The sequence below is a fragment of the Pseudophryne corroboree genome, chromosome 1, assembly GCF_028390025.1.
Source record: "Pseudophryne corroboree isolate aPseCor3 chromosome 1, aPseCor3.hap2, whole genome shotgun sequence".
NCBI lineage: Eukaryota > Metazoa > Chordata > Amphibia > Anura > Myobatrachidae > Pseudophryne > Pseudophryne corroboree.
In genome coordinates, this window is record NC_086444.1 from 158,943,466 (window position 1) to 158,964,320 (window position 20,855).

Below are 20,855 nucleotides of genomic sequence, written 5' to 3' on the forward strand. Positions count from 1 at the left end.
TCCAGCAGATCCCACTGAAGAGTTCTTGCGGGAAATCTGCCGAATGGAATTGCTTCGTAATAAGCCACCATTTTTACCAGGACTCTTGTGCAATGATGCACTGACACTTTTCCTGGTTTTAGGAGGATCCCGATTAGCTCGGATAACTCCCTGGTTTTCTCCACTGGGAGAAACACGTTTTTCTGGACTGTGTCCAGAATCTTCCCTAGGAACAGTAGACGTGTCGTCGGAAAAAGCTACGATTTTGGAATATTTAGAATCCACTCGTGCTGTCGTAGAACTACTTAAGATAGTGCTACTCCGACCTCCAACTGTTCTCTGGACCTTGCCCTTATCAGGAAAGCGTCCATGTTTCTTTTAAGAAAAATCCTCATTCCGGCCATTACCTTGGTAAAGACCCGGGGCGCCGTGGACAATCCAAACGGCAGCGTCTGAACTGATAGTGACAGTTCTGTACCAGGAACCTGAAGTACCCTTGGTGAGAAGGGCAAATTTGGACCTGTAGGTAAACGTCCCTGATATCCAGTGACATCATATCGTCCCCTTCTTCCTGGTTCGCTATCACTGCTCCGAGTGACTCCATCTTGATTTGAACGCTTGTATGTAAGTGTTCAAATATTTCAGATCTCACCGAGCCGGTTGGCTTCAGTACCACAATATAGTGTGGAATACTACCCCCTTCCTTGTTGTAAGAAGGGTACTTTGATTATCACCTGCTGGGAATACAGCCTGTGAATTGTGTGAGGGGGAGACGTCTCGAATTTCCAATGTACACCTGGGATATTACATGTAGGATCCCGGAGTTCCCTTGCGAGTGTTGCTGAAACTCTTGAGATGACCCCCTACCGCACCTGAGTCCGCTTGTACGGCCCCAGCGTTATGCTGCGGACTTGGCAGAAGCTTCTGTTCCTGGGAATGAGCTGCTTGCTGCAGTCTTCTTCCCTTTCCTCTCCCCCTGGGCAGATATGACTGGCCTTCGCCCGCCTGCCCGTATGGGGACGAAAGGACTGAGACTGAAAAGACTGTGTCCTTTTCTGCCAATATGTGACTCGGGGTAACAAAAGGTGGATTTTTCAGCTGTTGCCATGGCCACCAGGTCCAATGGACCGCCCCTTTATACGGCAATACTTCCATATGCCGTCTGGAATCTGCCTCACCTGACCACTGTCGTGTCTTCGTCTGGCAGATATGTACATCACATTTACTCTTGATGCCAGAATGCAAATATGCCTCTGCGCATCACACATATATAGAAATGCATCCTTAAAATGCTCTATAGACAATAAAATCCTGTCCCTGTCAAGGGTATCAAAATTTTCAGTCAGGAAATCCGACCAAGCCCCCTCAGCGCTGCACATCCAGGCTGAGGCGATTGCTGGTCGTAGTATAACACCAGTATGTGTGTATATACTGTTATGATATTTTCCAGCTTCCTATCAGCTGGCTCCTTGAGGGCGGCCGTATCTGGAAACGGTAACGCCATGTTTTTTATAAGCGTGTGAGCGCCTTGTCCACCCTAAGGTGTGTTTTCCAACTCGCCCTTACTACTGGCGGGAAAAAAGGGTATACCGCCCATAACTTTCTGTCGGAGGAACCCCACGTATCATCACACACTTCATTTAATTTATCTGATTCAGGCAAAACTACAAGTAGTTTATTCCCACCCTACAAAATACCCTTATTTGTGGTACTTGTGGTATCAGAAATACGTAACACCTCCTTCATTGCCCTTAACATGTAACTTGTGGCCCTAAAGGAAAAATACGTTTGTTTCTTCACCGTCGACACTGGGGTCAGTGTCCATGTCTGTGTCTGTCGACCGACTGAGGTAAATGGGCGTTTTTACAAGCCCCTGACGGTGTCTGAGACGCCTGGACCGATACTAATTTGTCCGCCGGCTGTCTCATGTCGTCAACCGGCTTGCAGCGTGTTGACATTATCACGTAATTCCATAAGTAAGCCATCCATTCTGGTGTCGACTCCCTAGAGAGTGACATCACCATTACAGGCAATTTTCTCCGTCTCCTCACCAACATTTTCCTCATACATGTCGACACACACGTACCGACCTACAGCACACACATACAGGGAATGCTCTGATAGAGGACAGGACCCACTAGCCCTTTGGGGAGACAGAGGGAGAGTTTGCCAGCACACACCAAAAGCGCCATAATGTATATAACAACCCTAGAAGGTGTTGTTTCTATATATGGGCTTTTAATATATAATTATATCGCCAATTTATGCCCCCCTTCTCTTTAACCCTGTTTCTGTAGTGCAGGGGAGAGTGGGAGCCTTCCTCACCAGCGGAGCTGGTCAGGAAAATGGCGCTGAGTGCTGAGGAGAATAAGCTCCGCCCCTTTTACGGCGGGCTTTTCTCCCGGTTATTAGGAAAACTGGCCTGGGTTAAATACATACATATAGCCTTAATGGCTATATGTGATGTATTTATTTGCCAAATAGGTATTTATATTGCTGCCCAGGGCGCCCCCAGCAGCGCCCTGCACCCTCCGTGACCGTGTCAGTGAGCCGTGTAGCAACAATGGCGCACAGCTGCAGTGCTGTGCGCTACCTCTCTGAAGACTGTGAAGTCTTCTGCCGCCTGTTTCCGGACCTCCGTTCCGCCGTCTTTCTTCAGCGTCTGTAAGGGGGATCGGCGGCGCGGCTCCGGGACGAACCCCAGGCTGACCTGTGTTCCGACTCCCTCTGGAGCTCAGTGTCCAGTAGCCTAAAACTTCAATCCTCCTGCACGCAGGTGAGTTGCAAGTCTCTCCCCTAAGTCCCTCGTTGCAGTGATCCTGTCGCCAGCAGGAATCACTGATTAGAAACCTAAAAAAAAACTTTACTAAACAGCTCCTTAAGAGAGCCATCCAGTTTGCACCCTTCTCGGACGGGCACAAAAACCTAACTGAGGCTTGGAGGAGGGTCATGGGGGGAGGAGCCAGTACACACCATGTGACCTAAAAAGCTTTTTAGATGTGCCCTGTCTCCTGCGGAGCCCGCTATTCCCCATGGTCCTGACGGAGTCCCCAGCATCCACTAGGACGTTAGAGAAAATATGTATTACTATGTCAACTACTAAAATACAACAGGAAGATAGCAGAAGATGCATCAAGCCTCCTAGAGTGGAGAAGTGGACAAGTGGAAAACTTGCCCAGAGAAACCAATCAGCCTCATAATATAGAATGCACTCTATAAATGCTAGCTAGAATCTCTCTACTTGTCCGCTCTTTAGGAGGCTTGATACATATCCCGCTTAGCATTCAATATATTCTGTCAGGGAAATGATCATAGTCTTTGGTAAATTCACACATACTGTAACAATCTGTTCAAACTAAAGACAGCTGTGGTGCGGTAGATGTCAGCTTACCCATAACTACCCAGACTAAGCTGCCAGGATCACCTACTCTGCTAGTGGTCTCTTCCTTACACTTGGCCTGATTCTGAATCCCATGCAACTCTGCTGAAATTCTGTGCGCCTACTGCATTCTTCGGACAGTGCACGGATGTCTGCAACTGCAGCGCCCATAGCTCTCCATCTGCTAGCACAGCCGTCATTTTTTACATCAGTCACATACATCCCATACTAGGTGCAAGAGATACATATGAGAATGGTGTCCACTCGGAATACACAGGAAACAGAATAGGGCAAACCGTCCACAATGCTTCCATGAGGCTGTATTATTACGCCCAGTTGACACCAGGAAAACGCCGGCTCACAGAGGACGGGATGTTCTAAGCCTTGAAAAGTTATAATTTCCCTGTGATAAAGTAGCAGCCAACCAGCTCCTAACTACCATGTCGCAGGCTGTGTTTAAAAAAAATGTCAGTTAGGAGCTGGTTGGCTGGTACTTTATCACCGTGAAATTATCATTTTTCAAAGCTTAGTACATCCCGCCCAGATTGAGAGTAACGCCTGAGATCGGTCAGATTCAGAACAGCTAAGTGACATGCAAAAACGTGTTTGCTCAGACTCACTAGATACGGCCGCATCTGAATCAGACACTCAGTCTCCAACTTGTTTGTTTGTAGGCCTACTGCCCTACTTCTGCCCCAAATCTGTGTTTTCTTGTGTATACAATTTCCATCCAGTATCGTCATATATCTGCCTCATGTATGTAAAAACTAAGATACAATACTTTAATACGACATACTGCATAACATTTTTGTTGAATATCAATACTACAAATGTCATGTACTATACTTGAGTGAGTAATTTTTTTCCATTTTCCCTTAGGCCTACTCACAGTCTAAAGTGTAAAAAGAAAATGTGATTTCTTTTTCATCCACTAGAGGTCATTGGAGTACTCTTGGGATATGGATGGGGCGTTAGCAGGGATAGGTACATTTAAATATTTAAATTAGTAACCCTCTTCCCCCTCCATACTTCCAAGATGCATCAGTGTTTTTTGTGCCTACCAGGGAAGGCACGTTCTAGACTCAGCTCCAGACCTTATTTTAAAACTTTTTATTTTTTCAAGGCACAGCCCTTCCCAGCTTACTAAGAAGCTTGGGTCCGGGACTGTGTGTGCTGTTACAACAGCAAAAGGCTTGACGGCACTTGGAGAGAAGCACCGCCATAGACCTTAATCGGCGTTAGCTGATTTCAGCATTGGCTGCAGGAGCAGGACAGTGCTTATTGAGAAGCCCCGTCAGAGCCTCCATATCCGGCAGAAGGTAAGGAGCGGCCAGTCAGCTCACGCTGTCATTGCTCTATGTGGCCGTTTTGCGGTGTCTTACCTGTAGCAGCTGTCAGCTCATGCTGCTGTCGCTTCGTGTCTGGGGGGAGCATGTTACTGTATGTAATATACGGGCTTCCGCTGATTAGTGTAATTAACGCCGGGCTGCGCCCGTCACTGCTCTCCTCAACTGCCCGCCGCTGCACTTTGTAAGCAGTCAGCCTAAGCTGCCGCCGCTTAGTAAGTGTTTATGCCGTCGGCGAATTCATGTGGGGGGAGACCTTCTCTCACTGCTAGCTGGGGCTTCCTGCACTCGGCAGGGAAGCACCGCGACTTACTGCAGTAAGAGTTACTGTCGATGCTTAGCATTTTCTGGCTTCTGCATTAGACTCCCTACTACCATGTGTCTTTATTACAGTTAACAAGCAGTGGGGGGAGATATTGGCGGCCCCAGACCCATCAGCATAATGGGGAGGCGGCCATGGACACTGTGCTTCCTGCTGTTAGATATGTGGACCTGCATAGTCTAAGGCAAAATAGGCTTTTAAGCCTATGCTGACATTATAATCATTTGTTATAGCTATAGGGTATATATTAAAAAAAAATGAAATAAAATAAGCACATGGTGTGGAAGCCATTTTATACTGACTTCTTGCTTCTTGCTGCAGGAATTTGGTGTCGGTCCTAGAACACACAGCCACTGGAGGGGGCAGGGGTAATAGTAGGTTTTTCAGTGCAGCACAAACTTAACAGAATGTTGTGTGTACAAGGGTGCGGTGCACTTGGTCTTATACACACTTCAGATATTTTTTTTACAGAGTAGTGAGGACCTCTGTTTCACTATTACTGTCTGTCTGTGTGCATGATGACTGGAAAAGCAATCTCAAAATCAAAAAAGCAGCTTGTCTGCGATAACTGTGGTAGTGTGTTACATGATGGAACTTCCACTTGCACAGTGTGTCCTGCCCTGATCCTCCTTGGGCTATGACGGCAGGTGTGATGGCTGATTTGGCGTCAGAATTGTCCGCTGCACGGAAAGACCATGAGTCGGCCAAGTCTGATCCACAGTCAATGCCGTCTGAGCAGCCAGAGTGGGCTCAGGATATTTAGAAAACTTTGCAGGGTTTACAAAAGTCCATGAACAGTTCAAATCCTAAGAGTAGTCATCGTTTGTCTCATAATTTACCTGTTTCCTCGATTTTACACTCTGACGATTCAATGCCAGAACTTGTATCTTAGGAAGCAGAGAAGGAAGGTGAATTGGGTCAGGAGTCAGAAAGTGAGGTCACTGAAAGCCCGAGCATTGATGATCTCATCAGGGCGGTACGCCAAGTACTAGATTTCACTGAGAAAGAGGAGCCTCTGTCAAAAGACGAGGTTTTATTTGCTAAAAGACAACGGGCGACTGTGTGTTTTCCTTTTTCAGATTCTCTTAATTAGCAGTTGATGGAAACATGGCAAAATCCAGATAAACGCTTTTTGTGGGTCATTCCGACCCGATCGCTCGCTGCAGTTTATCGCAGCGCAGAAATCGGGTCAAATCTGCGCATGCGCCAGCGCATGCTGGGTGGCCGAAGGCCGTTGTATTGTAGCAATCGCCTCTGCCTGATTGACAGGCAGAGGCGGTCGCTGGGTGGGAGGGGGCTGGACAGCAGCGTAAAGCCGGCGTTTAGGGGGGCGCGGTCCGGCCAAAGCAGGCGTGGCCAGACCATTGGGGGGGGGGGGCGGGCCACGGTGGCTGCGTGACGTCACACGCAGCCGCTGTGACCCAGGCAGCGAGGAGGTTCTCCCGGCCATCTGCTGGAGCTGTGCAATGCTTTCGCATTTCTGCGGGGGGAGGGGGGCCGCACTGACATGCGGGGCGGACTAGCCCTGTACTGGGCGTCCCCCCGCATGTCTGAGTGCCTGATCCTAGCTGTGCTAAATTTAGCACAGCTACGATCAACTCGGAATGACCCCCTTTATGCCAAACCGATTTCTGTCTAAATACCCTTTCTAACAGTCTATGACAACTAAATGGGAAAATTCTCCACCAGTGGATTCTTCAGTTTCAAAACTTTCAAAGAAGTTAACCATTCCAGTTCCAGCTGCAACGAAACTTAAAGACCTGCCGGAGCGTAAGCTAGAGGCCATGCTAAAGTCCATTTATACAGCAGCAATGGTGTTGCTTAGACCTGCTTTAGTTGGAGTTTGGGTTAACAAGGCTGTAGTAGCATGGGCAAAACAGCTCAGGTTAGGCCTACAAAAAGGTCTTTCCTCAGACCAGCTTGTACTTTTAAGCGATCACATTTGCGAATCGGCTGAGTATTTGGCTACGGCATCTATGGATGTTGGCCAAGTTAGTTCTTGGATTTCAGCCCCTATTATTGCGGCCCATCGCTTTGATTGCGGTCTTGGCAGGCAGAGGCTGAGTCGAAACAAAGAATAGAGGCATTGCCTTATACTGGCAATATGTTATTTGGTCCTGAATTGGACAAATGGATTGCTCAGGCTACTGGAGGAAAATCTGTGTTCCTACCGTTGCCCACACCAGTACCTAAAAGGAAGTACTCTGTACCAGCGTTCAGATATTTTAGACCTCCGTCCTTCCGAGGCCGTGCTCGAGGAACAACTGTACAGAGTAGACGTGGTAGAGGATGTGGTTTTCAACAAACCAGTAACCATCGTCACGAAACAAAGCCAGCTGACAAACCAGTGGCATGACGGGCTTCCAGCCCATCTCAGATCTTCAGTTTTGGGAGCACGCCTTCAAACATTTCACTTGGCGTGGTTTCAGACATCCACAGATGGGTGGATCCGCAATTTAGTGTGCAAGGGTTACAAAATAGAGTTTGATAGTCTACCACCAATGTGATTTTTCAAGGCAAGTCTGCCTGTGTCAGGAGACAAGAAGGCAGTTCTGCAGGCCGCTATTCAGTCTCTCGTAGATTCAGCAGTTTTAATTCAGGTACCAGTACACCTGCAAGGTCAAGGGTTTTATTACAATTTTTTTGTAGTACCAAAGCCGGGCAGCTCAGTCGGACTGATACTGAACCTAGAGGGGCTCAATCAGTATGTCACTTACTACAGATTCAAGATGGAATCACTGCGGCCAGTGATTGCAGGTTTAGAACCACAGGAATTCATTTTGCTGGATCTCAAGGATGCATACTTACACATTCCAATTTGGCCACCGCATCAGGCATACTTAAGGTTTGCAGTACAACAAAACCATTATCAATTTCAGGCACTAACTTTTGGCCTCTCATCAGCGCCACGGGTATTCACAAAAGATCCCTGGGAGTGATAATAGTTCCATACTTAGAAGACCTTCTTATCAAGGCTTCGTCTCAACAAATACTCCTTCAAAAGGCCTTACTGACGTACAATGTACTAGTTCAGCACGGTTGGATTGTCAACTTCAAGAAATCGAGTCTGGTTCCGTCTCAAAGAATTCAATTCCTAGGAATGATTCTGGATACGGTGGATCAACGAATTTTCCTGCCAGAACAGAAAGAACAAAGTATTTGTAATTTAGTACAGTTAGTGCTCAAACCACGAATGGTCTCGGTGCACTTGTGCATTCGACTGTTAGGAAAGAGGGTGGCATCTTTTGAAGCACTCCAGTTTGGAAGACTTTACTTGCATCCTTTTCAGCTAAATCTTCTCGCACAGTGGTCCGGGTCTCATCTACAGATTCATCAAGTGGTGCTTTTGTCTCCAAGGGCCAGAGTTTCACTGTGGCTCTAAACAAAAATCTCACAGCGGGAAAAAGGTTTGGAGTCTGAAATTTGATAATTCTGACGACGGATGCTATTCTCAGAGGTTGGGGAGCAGTAGTTCTAAATTGTCAGTTTCAAGGTCTATGGTTAGACCGAGAAAGATTACCGCCAATAAATGTCCTGGAACTCAGAGCAATTTTCAACGCTCTGCAATAGGCAGTTCACATGCTCCAGTCTCAGACTGTTCAAGTTCAGTCAGACAACGCGACGGCAGTTGTATACATCAACAAACAAGGAGGGACTCGAAGTCGCATGGCCATGCGAGAAGTTGCTCGAGTGGGCAGAGCATCACCAAGTGATATTTTCAGCAGTGTTCATTCCAGGAGTAGACAACTAGGAAGCAGATTACTGTATCTCAGTCGTCAGGATATTTTTATCTAGGAGAATGGGCTTTACATCCAGAAGTATTCCAGATGTTAGTCCAGTGGTGGGGTTACCCACAGGTGGATCTAATGGCATCTTGCCAAAATCAGACACCCTAGTATGTGTCCAAAACAAGAGATCCAAGGGTAGTGGCCGTGGATGCTCTCACTATAGTGTGGCCGTACAGCCTCGTGTATCTATTTCCACCATTTCCGCTGCTTCCTTGGTTGCTAAAGCGGATCAAAAGAGAGTCCATGGCCGTCATACTAGTGGTGCCTCATTGGCCTCAGAGAGCTTGGTTCTCAGATCTCTGCAGTCTACTTGCAGACGATCCGTGGGCGCTTCCGCTACGTCCAGACCTTCCGCAACAGGGTCTGTTTCTAAACCCCGATTTAGAGCGGCTGCTTTTGACGGGGTGGATGTTGAAACCGCTCTCTTAAGACGAGAGGGCATTCCAGAGTCGGTTATACCAACCATATTACATGCTAGGAAGCCAGTTACAGCAGCTCATTATCACAGGATTTGGCGAGCTTATATTTGTTGGGGTGAATCTCGGAAATTTCCAACATCTTCTTTCAAGTTACCACGTCTTTTGCTATTTTTACAGACAGGGTTAGATGGAGGACTAAGTTTAGAGACACTAAAGGTGCAGGTATCTGCTTTGTCAATTTTCTTCCAGCGGCGTTTGGCTCTTTTGTCAACAGCGCAAACTTTCCTGCAAGGTGTCCTTAGAGTTTAACCTCTATTTATACCACCTACAGCTCCATGGGACCTGAATCTAGTTTTGGATTTTTTTACAGTCTTCAATTTTTGAACCCTTACAACAAGTGGATTTTAAGTTTCTTACTTGTAAGACAGTTTATCTCCTAGCTTTAGTTTCAGCAAGGCGTTTTTCTGAATTGGGTGTGTTGTCATGCAAATCACCGTATCTAGTGTTTCATGATGACAGAGCGGAACTTCGGAAGAATCCCGCTTTTCTTCCAAAGGTAGTAACTTCTTTTCACATAAATCAACCAATCATAGTTCCTGTTTTTTTCAGAAGGTTCAGGAACTCCAGCTACTTTGGATGTGGTTCAGGTGCTTCGGATTTATGTAGCCCGAACATTAACAGTATGTAAAACAGATACATTGTTTGTTCTCGATGATGCAGTCAAGGTAGGTTGGCCAGCTTTCAAACAGACCTTGGCTACATGGATTAAGCTTACCATTTGTCAGGCTTATTTTCATGCTAGTCTACAACTTCCTGCATCTATTTCAGCATATTCCATGCATTCCGTGGGAACGTCATGGGCAGCAGGTTTGCGGGGCCTCCACGACGCAACTTTACCGTGCAGCTACATGGTCGTCAGTGAACACATTTGTGCGCTTTTACAAGTTTGATACTTTTGCGGCATCAGCATCTAGCTTTGGCCATCTAGTGTTACAGGTGCCAACCAGCTCTCCCGCCCAAGGTGAAAACTTTGATACGTCCCAAGAGTACTCCAGTGAATCCTAGTGGATGAAAAAGAAAATAGGATTTTGGTACTTACCAGATAAATCCTTTTCCCTGAATCCATAGGGGGCAATGTACGCCCGCCCAGAGCAGTTTCACGTGTCTTGTGGTAAGTGCAGTTTATCTTATGGAACACATTATCACCTGCTTGTCTGAATGTTAAGGTGATTGTTATAGGTTGTCGTTTCAACTTTCTAGTTGTTAGTTCTCTTATAATGTGTAATTCTCCATTGTTCATCATCACTTTCACTCCTGTTCGGCTCAGCAAAAAAACACTGAGGCATCTTGGGAATATGGAGGGGGATGAGGGCTACTAACTTAAATATTTAAATGTACCTATCCCTGCTAACGCCCAGTCCATATCCCAAGAGTACTCCAGTGCCCCCTATGGATGCAAAGAAAAGGATTTATCTGGCAAGTACTATTTTTGCTTCTTGTTTCCACTTTGAAAGAGTAGAATGCATTTTTTTTTCATTAGATGGAGTCATTCCTAGAATAACATTAGCACATAAAGAGCAAGAATAGGATTTTGGTTACCTACCGGTAAATCCTTTTCTCGTAGTCCATAGAGGATGCTGGGGTCCATATTAGTATCATGGGGTATAGACGGGTCCATCAGGAGCCATTGGCACTTTAAGAGTTTAATAGCGTGGGCTGGCTCCTCCCTCTATGCCCCTCCTACCAGACTCAGTCTAGAAACTGTGCCCGAGGAGACGACATACTTCAAGAGAAGGAATTACACAGATCGTGGCGAGATTCATACCAGCTCACACAAACATGAAAATCCGGCCAAAATACCGGAACAACGTCAGCAACAGCTGAAACAGTAAATAACGCAGAACTTACCTAGGAACCAGGTAACACTGAACCAGAAAACCAATGCAGGAAAATGAAGCGCTAGGCGGGCGCCCAGCATCCTCTACGGACTACGAGAAAAGGATTTATCGGTAGGTAACCAAAATCCTATTTTCTCTTACGTCCTAGAGGATGCTGGGGTCCATATTAGTAATATGGGGATGTACCAAAGCTTCCAGTACGGGAGGGAGAGCGCAGAGGCTCCTGAAACACTGCTTGACCAAACTTGAAGTCATCAGAGGCCAAAGTAACGAACTTGTAAAACTTGGCAAATGTGTTCGACCCTGACCAAGTAGCTGCTCGGCAGAGTTGCACCGCCGAGACACCCCGGGCAGCCGCCCAGGAAGAGCCCACTTTACGAGTAGAGTGGGCCTTTACGGAATTCAGACACGGCAATCCTGCCGTGGAATAAGCATGCTGGATCGTGAACCTGATCCAGCGTGAAATCGACTGCTTAGAAGCAGGACACCCAATTTTCTTTGGATCATAGAGGACAAATAGAGAGTCACTTTTCCTATGACGAGCCGTCCTCTTCACGTAAATCTTCAAAGTCCTCACAACATCCAAGGCCTTTGAAGCAATTGAGGAGTCAGTAGCCACTGGCACCACAATAGGTTAGTTGATGTGGAAAGCTGACAAAACCTTAGGTAGGAACTGCGGACGAGTCCTAAGTTCCGCCCTGTCTTCATGGAAGATCAGATAGGGGCTTTTACAAGATAAAGCCCCCACCTCCGACACGCGACGTGCAGAAGCCAAGGTCAACAAGGTGACCTCCTTCCACGTGAGAAACTTGAGATCAGCCTCCTGTAGAGGCTCAAACCAAGCAGATTGCAGGAACTGCAACACCACATCAAGATCCCATGGAGCCGTAGGCGCCACAAAGGGAGGCTGGATGTGCAGAACCCCTTTCAAAAAGGTCTGAACCTCAGGAAGAACAGCCAATTGATTTTGGAAGAAGATTGACAAAGCAGAGATCTGGACCTTTATGGAGCCCAGTCTCAGTCCCATATCCACCCCTGCTTGCAGGAAAAGGAGAAAACGTCCAAGTTGAAACTCCACCTTCGGAAACTTCTTGGCCTGACACCAAGAAACATATTTTTTCCAAATGCGATGGAAATGCTTAGACGTTACCCCCTTCCTGGCCTGTATCAGAGTAGGAATGACTTCACTCGGGATACCCTTCCGAGCTAAGATCTGGCGTTCAACCGCCATGCCGTCAAACGAAGCCGCGGTAAGTCTTGATAAGCGAACGGCCCCTGCAGAAGCAGATCCTCCCGAAGAGGTAAAGGCCGTGGATCTTCCAGCAGAAGATCCAGCAAATCCATGTACCAAGCCCTCCTTGGCCAGTCCGGAGCAATGAGGATTGCCAGAACCTTTGTTCTTCTCACGAGCTGAAGAACCTTTGGTATCAGAGGAAGTGGAGGGAACACATACACTGACTTGAACACCCACGGTGTTACCAGTGCGTCCACTGCCTGTGGGTCTCTTGACCTGGAACAGTACCTCCGTAGCTTCTTGTTGAGGCGGGAGGCCATCATGTCTATGTGAGGAACCCCCACCAACCGGTTACCTCCTCGAACACCTCCGGATGGAGGCCCCACTCCGCTGGATGGAGATCGTGTCTGCTGAGGAAGTCTGCTTCCCAGTTGTCTACGCCCGGAATTAAGATTGCAGACATCGTCACCACGTGCCTTCCTGCCCAGATGAGGATTTTTGACACCTCTGCCATGGCAGCACTGCTCTTCATTCCGCCTTGTCGGTTTATGTAGGCCACTGTGGTCACATTGTCCGACTGCACCTGAACAGCCCGATCCTGTAGAAGGTGTGCTGCTTGCAGAAGGGCGTTGTAAACGGCCCTGAGTTCCAGGATGTTTATTGGGAGAAGCGACTCTTGATCCGACCAATGTCCCTGAAAGGTTTCCCCCAGAGCGACGGCTCCCCAACCTCTTAGACTTGCATTTGTGGTCAAAAGGATCCAGTCTTGAATTCCGAACCTTCTCCCTTCCAGAAGGTGTGGAAGTTGTAGCCACCAGAGGAGTGAAATCCTGGCTTTCGGAGACAGGCGTATCCTCTTGTGCATGTAAAGGTGAGAGCCCGACCACTGGTCCAATAAGTCCAGCTGAAAGGGTCGAGCATGAAACCTGCCGTACTGCAGAGCCTCGTAGGCAGCAACCATCTTCCCCAGAAGGCATATGCATTGATGAACCGATACCCGGGCAGGCTTTAGGACCTCCCGGACCATTGCTTGAATCACCAACGCTTTCTCCACCGGGAGAAATATCCTCTGCACTTCCGTGTCGAGGATTATTCCCAGGAAAGACAGCCGCCTTGTCGGCTCCAGATGAGACTTTGGAAGGTTTAGGATCCAACCGTGCCTCCTGAGGAGCAGCGTCGTGAGCGCGATGGAAAGCAACAACCTCTCCCTGGACGACGCCTTGATCAGGAGATCGTCCAGATATGGAATTATGTTCACCCCCTGTTTGCGAAGGAGAACCATCATCTCCGCCATCACCTTGGTGAAAATCCTCGGTGCTGTGGAGAGGCCAAACGGTAGCGCCTGGAACCGATAGTGATCGTCCATCAGCGCAAACCGGAGATATGCTTGAATTGGCGCCCAAATGGGAATGTGGAGGTAAGCATCCTTGATGTCCAGGGACACCAGGAACTCCCCCTCCGACAGACCTGAGATGACAGCTCTCAGAGATTCCAACTTGAATTTGAACTCCCTGAGATAAGGATTCAAAGATTTTAAGTTTAGAATAAGCCGTACCGAACCATCCGGTTTCGGTACCACGAAAAGTTTCGAATAATAACCCTTGTTTCGCTGCTGAAGTGGGACTGGAACAATGACCTCTGACATCACCAATATTCTGATGGCCTCCAGAAGAATTGTCCTGTCTGCCAGCAGGGCTGGCAAGCCTGACTTGAAGAAACGGTGAGGCGGGTGATCTTGACACTCCAGTCTGTACCCTCTGGACACTATATCCAGAACCCAGGGGTCCAGACCCGACGACACCCAGGCCTAGCTGTCCACCGTCATGCGGAGGACTTAGGGGTATCAGAAGCGGGCTTCTGGGCCTGGGAACCTGCGGGAGCAGGTTTCTTTCCTTTGGCACGACCACCTCTGAAGAAGGTGTTCGGAGGCTTATTCTTTCTAGGCCTCGCGGGCCGAAAGGACTGTGACGTGGTAGATGAAAAAGGCTTCTTCGTAGCCGATGCAGCTGAGGGGAGAAAAGGAGATTACCCGCGGTAGCCGTGGCAATCCACGCATCCAGCACCTCCTTAAAGAGAGCCTGACCCTTGTATGGTAGGCCCTACATACACTTCCTGGATTCCACGTCCACTGACCAGTTGCGCAGCCAGAGACCTCTGCGAGCCGAGACAGACGTGGAGGAGATCCCCGCAGCCATGGAACCCAGGTCCTTCATGGAATCCACCAGGAACCCTGCAAAATCCCGAATATTACGTAAAAATAAATCAACGTCACCTTTGTCCAGCGTAGTCGATTCCTCCTGCAGAGTGACTGACCACCTGGCAATAGCTTTTGCAATCCAAGCACAGGCTATAGTAGGCCGCAATATAGCCCCTGAAGCCGTGTAAATGGATTTCAGCGTAGCATCCACCTTGCGATCTGCCGGGTCCTTTAACGCGGTAGATCCCAGGACCGGTAATACCACCTGCTTGGACAGCCTGGATACAGAGGCGTCGACTATCGGCGGGGACTCCCATCTCTTCCTATCTTCCCCTGGGAAGGGAAAAGCCACCAAGACCCTCTTGGGAATCTGGAATTTCTTTTACGGAGTTTCCCATGGTTTCTGAAAGACAGCATTCAATTCTTTGGATGCCGGGAAGGTGAGGGGGGGGGGCTTCTTATTATCCGTAAAGAAGGCCTTCTCCACCTGTTCCGGAGCTGTGTCCGAAATGTGTAAAACATCCCTAACAATCAACTACACCCCCTTGGAAAGTGATGCCGTCCCCCTCAACACATCCCCATCACCGTCTGCAGCGTCAGAGCCGGTGTCTGTGTCATCCTGCATAATTGCAAGCGCACGTTTATGAGAATGTACCGCAGGGAACCCCGAGGAGGCAGAATCAGACCATACCACCATAGAGGACTGGAGGACCTGAGTGGCATGCTCAGTCCTAGCAACCCTATCAGAAATCTGAGAAATAGTCCCCCTCAGAGAGACTAACCATTCTGGCTCTCTAGCTGGGATCTGCGCTAAAACAGTGCAATCCTGATTACATGGAATGGAGTCTTCCTGGGAAGACAAATCCTCTGCAGCATATGAAGCAGTGTCCCTAGACATGTTGTCACACACACTCAAACACCCCACAAACACACAGGGTATTATGTAGACAGAGCTTCCCCCCAAGAATGGCAGAGAGACACAGAGATTGGAGCCAACCCACACACAGCGCTTTTCAGGTAAAGTGAGTCCCTTCCCAGCGCTGACTGTGTCCCTTAATAGGTGACACAGCCTTTATGCAGCCTCCCCTCCCTTCTACAGCCCACTAGTACTGTACAGACTGGGGCACGATCAGACCCCTCTGGAGCCAGCGGGAGCAGTGGCTCAAGACCCCGCGGGGCGGACACTGCTCCCCCCGCCAACAGCCTCCCTGTAAAATAAAAAAACTGAAAAGGAAGAAAAATATTCTTTACCAAGAGAACTCTGTAGAGCTCCCCTAGCTGTGACCGGCTCCTCCAGGCACATTTTCTAAACTGAGTCTGGTAGGAGGGGCATAGTGGGAGGAGCCAGCCCACACTCTTAAACTCTTAAAGTGCCAATGGCTCCTGGTGGACCCGTCTATTCCCAATGGTACTAATATGGACCCCAGCATCCTCTAGGACGTAAGAGAAAAGAGGTTCCAAACAACATCTTACTGGTTTCAGTATATTTAGTCAGCGGTTAGAATGACGACATTCATCTTGTCGCTATGTTCAACCGTGATGACATGTTGACATGCAACAATGTCTACAGTTGGCTGTGCAGCTGTTCACACAGTTGCAGAGGCGAGTACCCTTATGCTGGGTACACACTGGCAGATATATTGGCCAATCAGTTGGTTGTCCAATATATCTTTTGCTGATCTGCAGGTGTGTACAAGCAATATATCTGTGAAAGACTTCTTTTGGTGCCCATACACTTGTGAGATTATCGGTACTAGTCTTCGATTTCGACTGGATCTGTGAGAGAAATCGGGGGATTGTATGCCCATTTTAGGTACCTTTCGGCACGCTGGTCGAATCTCGCATCTCAAGATATTATGTGCTGCACTTAATATTTATCGAATCGCAGTGCGATCGCATGTGGTTTTAAAAACACATGCTATATATCGCACTGCGATGTGCGATGGGCACCCGACAGGAGCGTCCAGAGGCCGCTCCCACACTGCGGTGACGTGCCCATCACGTGATTACCATGCGATCTATCGCATGATCGCATGGTAATCACTTTGGCAGTTCAGGTGCGATTTCATCGCACTTGAATTGCCGGTACGATGCCCCGCGATGTCGCGTCGTAGGGCATCGCACAAGTGTATGGGCACCAATTCACAGATATATTGCATCTGCTGTGCAACACAGCAGATAACCAATATATCTGCAGATATATTAGTGCATCTTTCAGTGCGTATGAACAATCCCCCATCTGCATATATAGCTGCAGATAGATTTAACAGCAGATATATCTTTAAGATATATTGGTGCATCTTTCTGTGTGTATGAACAACCACCATCTGTAGATATATCTGCAGATCGATTGAACTGCAGATATATCTGCCAGTGTGTACCCAGCTTAATACACAGCTGCGGCTTATTTCACAAAACTGCAGCTGCGGCTATATGTATGTCCTTATCTTTAATGTCAGCATTTTGCAAGTTGACATTTGTGATGTCAACATTGTTAACATGTCGACACTATGCAGATGTCAACATGTTAGGGGACAATATTTCACCAAAGCTGACATCATAACGGTCGACACTGCGACCATCCACATGATGACTGCATACCAGTTCCTTACTTCCTAAGGAGAACATGACTATTAGAAACTTATTATTGGGGTAATACGAGTAGGTTTGTCAACAGCAGTCAAATTTTGGAAATTTAAGATAAAAAACAGTTTTATATACGCACCTCTTTACTTACTGCCCGATATTTATCAAAGTTTAATGGGACGATGGTTAGATTGGGGCACAGCTTCTTGGCAATAAACCCTGGCATAGCTGCACGAACACCAAACCTCCTCGCCAAGTAGTTTGATGTGGACTTGCAAAATAAAAAAAGGGCAAGTAAAAGTTTTAAAATCAACATTAAACAGACAAGAAATTTGTATATTAAAAATATTTCAAAGGCTTCTTCAGGAGTCTAAAAAAAACCCCCACACACTACACAATGTCTAAACATGTTTAAGCCAACATTAGCTTAGCTTCCATTACAACATAGTGTGTTAGATCTATATTCCTTTAGTATTAAAAAATAAAACAATTACCATGGAAGTTTATTGCAATTTGATATTGGATATTATATTTGCAAACTTTTGTGATGGAAACCATACAGATGGCAATGTTGATATAGCCATCTATACAAAACAAAGAGAACAATTAAGAGAGTTTTGACCCACTCAAACAGAATAAGATACTGGGAGAGTAGATTTCTTAGAATAGAGATTAAGGTTATATAAAGGCATTTATGAGTTATGCTCTTTAGAAGTTCTGCCCCACACAGATCATTGGCATGTTAATCAATCCGGAAGAACTGAAGTGGCCCTGTGTAGCTTCAATTAAAATGTACATTCCTTTATGGTGTCCTGTGAGCAGGAAAAGGCAATTACCTGACAGGAGATGGTGAACATAGCATTTTATCTGATTGCATATAGATTACTTGAAGATATGTGGCTGGCACCAAACAAAGCCATCTGACTAAAAATGTATTCAAACTATGAGCAGAGATCAAAGTGTCAACATATTGTATCTGTTTTTGAGTAAAATTTATATTTCTATAATAGCTAGGAGCTTCCAAAATCATAAGAATATACTTAAGTATAACGTGATTGGGGAGTCACTGGGATGTATGAGGCATAGAACCATCACTCATTACAGAACTGTGTTGTTTACAATCATGTTATAGCTTAAATAATAGAAATTTATGTGAACATACCATATTTCATGCAACTATAACACAGGGGAAATTATGTACAGTTATTTGTACTTCGGTTAAAAATTAGAAGGGCAGTCCCTGCATATCCTGGGTTAATTAACTGATCAACCATTCATCAGGGACTTGGTCATGACCTCGCTTTGGGAGGGGGAACAGGTGATAAAAGATATGAGAGCCTTGTTTGGGTCACATTTGGGGAATCAATTATAAGTTGCAGTCTGGACCTGTATTTCCTGCAGTGCCCTCTTGCCAGAATATGCCATTTGAAAATACTATGTAAGTGTCTCCTGATAAGAGTGTTAGGGGACCTGTGGCTCCTTTATTTGCCACAGGTGGTGGCAGAAGAGAGGTGTATAGCATGACGGGCAATGTGATAGAATACTCATTTCCAGTTTTATAATCTGCTCTCCCCTCACTACATCAAGACTTGGGGATTGGCACAATCGCAGCCCTGACATCAAGATGATAGTTATAAGCTCCGACCATAGCCAGAGAGCAAACTCAGGAACGCCTACTAGGGTCCCTGATACTTAGTAATACAATTTATATGGTGGCCCTATGAGTTAATGTGATAGCCACAGTTTTTTTTTTCCAGGCGAGTACAACAATTACATTTTTGTGTGAATTCAGCGGGAAAAAAAGAAAACTAAATAAAGTAATCACAAATTGGAAAATAAACCTCCATGTGGAATAAATAGAGGCAGTATATTTGGACACTAAAACAGATCAGCAATTAGGACTTACCAGCATGCTCATAGAACCCACTGCCATAGGCTTATCCCTCAGTTCTGGGTTGTCTCGCATTTCTACAGCAGCATAAAATGCGTCCATATCGATATGCACAATTACACGGCTCAAATCGCGTCTCCGTTCCAGTTCCAAGGCAAGCCTGTCCACCTGTTCCAAATGAATAATTAAGCAAAAAACAGGTATGATTATAATGTATAGTTACTGGGTTTTAAGAAATCAGTGAATGACATAGAGTAACATCATACTATTTAGCTGTGAGATTATTGCCTGGATAAAATGCAACTCAATTCTTTTTCAATATAGGCTGTAACGTTTGCCTCAGTATATACAAGTCTCGTGAGGCTGAACCTATATCACCTGTAACAGTACACCCAGAAATGTTTTTAGGATAGAGATTTCCTATGTGAAGTTTAGTGAAACATATCCATGTTATACATCAGTAGAGCAGGAGCAGGATTACTGTGTGCGATGCCCGCTAAAGCGAGGCACTGCATGAACGGTGGCGTCCCTGATCACAAGGCATCAAATGATGTCCCGCGCCAGTCCTCCGGCTGGCAGAATCTGTTCAGTTGCTAGGAGACACCATTGCCTAATTACTGAAGTGGTAATTTTTTCATTTCATTTTTGATTTCACATATTTATTTTCTTTGTTAACATTTTTTGAGGATTATTTTGGACTGGCTTCCTCCTGAGAAATAGGCACCAATGGCTCCAATGAGAAACGGTCTCTGTGATAGCTGTGCAGGAGAATTAAAAGCTACAGACACACAGAATCACAACCACTGTCTTGTAATTACAGGGACATTTTGCCATCAACATTGTATGTATATGTATATGTATATATATATATATATATATATATATACATATATACATACATACATACATACATACATACATACATACATATACACATAGTGCTAGCATATTCCGTTGCGCTTCACTGACTAATTTTCTGAATTAATAGGAGTAAAGTGTTGTAAACATATTCCAGGATATTTATAAGAAGAGTGGTAATAGAAAAGTGATAGAATGTGAGAGGTTGCTAGGGGCAACACCTCCACTTGCCTGTTTTAGAAGCTTTGTTACATCGACCGCTGGGACCCAGAAAAAGAGGTCATCACCTTAAGGGGGTATTCAGGGGTAAATGTATTGCCAGGCACTGATCTTGCCAGTAATACTCTTCCTGCTTCGCCTCTATACTGAGGTGAAGCAGGAAGCAATATCGACAACATGTATCAACATCGTGTTTGCAGGAGTAGGGGAGTGAAAACTCCCCCCTCCGGCAATCCCTGTCAGCCCCCAACAGCACATCAGCCTATTGTCTCCTCTCCCGGCCAGCTCCAGTGCGTATGCGCACAAATCTCACTACTATCGCAAAATCACCAGTGCACAGGGCCTGATTCAGACCTGACCGCTGCTGTGCGTTTTTGCACAGCGTGCGATCTGGCATCAATGAATATTTTTCAGAACTTAACCCTCAAAAGCTCACCCATGCCTCCTTGTAGTGTGCCTCTTGCATGTTTTGTGTTTTGTTTGACACTTGTTATATATCTTACTGGGCAGTACGGATGGTGTAATGGTTAGCATTACTGCCTCACAGCACTGAGGTCATGGGTCTGATTCCCACCATGGCCCTAACTGTGTGGTGTTTGTATATTCTCCCCGTACTTGCGTGGGTTTCCTCCGGGTACTCCGGTTTCCTCCCACAATCCAAAAATATACTGGTAGGTTAATTGGCTCCCAACAAAAATTAACACTAGCGTGAATGTGTCTGTGTACATGTGGTAGGGAA

General features: G+C 46.5%; 1 protein-coding gene across 3 annotated transcripts in view; it reads right to left on the minus strand.

The window, feature by feature from the left end:
• POLK (DNA polymerase kappa) overlaps positions 1-20,855 on the minus strand; it is a 309,870-nt gene that overhangs the window by 126,359 nt on the left and 162,656 nt on the right. For all 3 annotated transcript variants that reach the window (XM_063963814.1, XM_063963824.1, XM_063963822.1), the window contains 2 exons: positions 19,055-19,207; positions 17,288-17,419 (listed from right to left, as the gene is read on the minus strand). In XM_063963814.1, the coding sequence (XP_063819884.1) occupies positions 17,288-17,419; positions 19,055-19,207 (285 nt within the window). The remainder of the gene's footprint in view (positions 1-17,287; positions 17,420-19,054; positions 19,208-20,855) is intronic.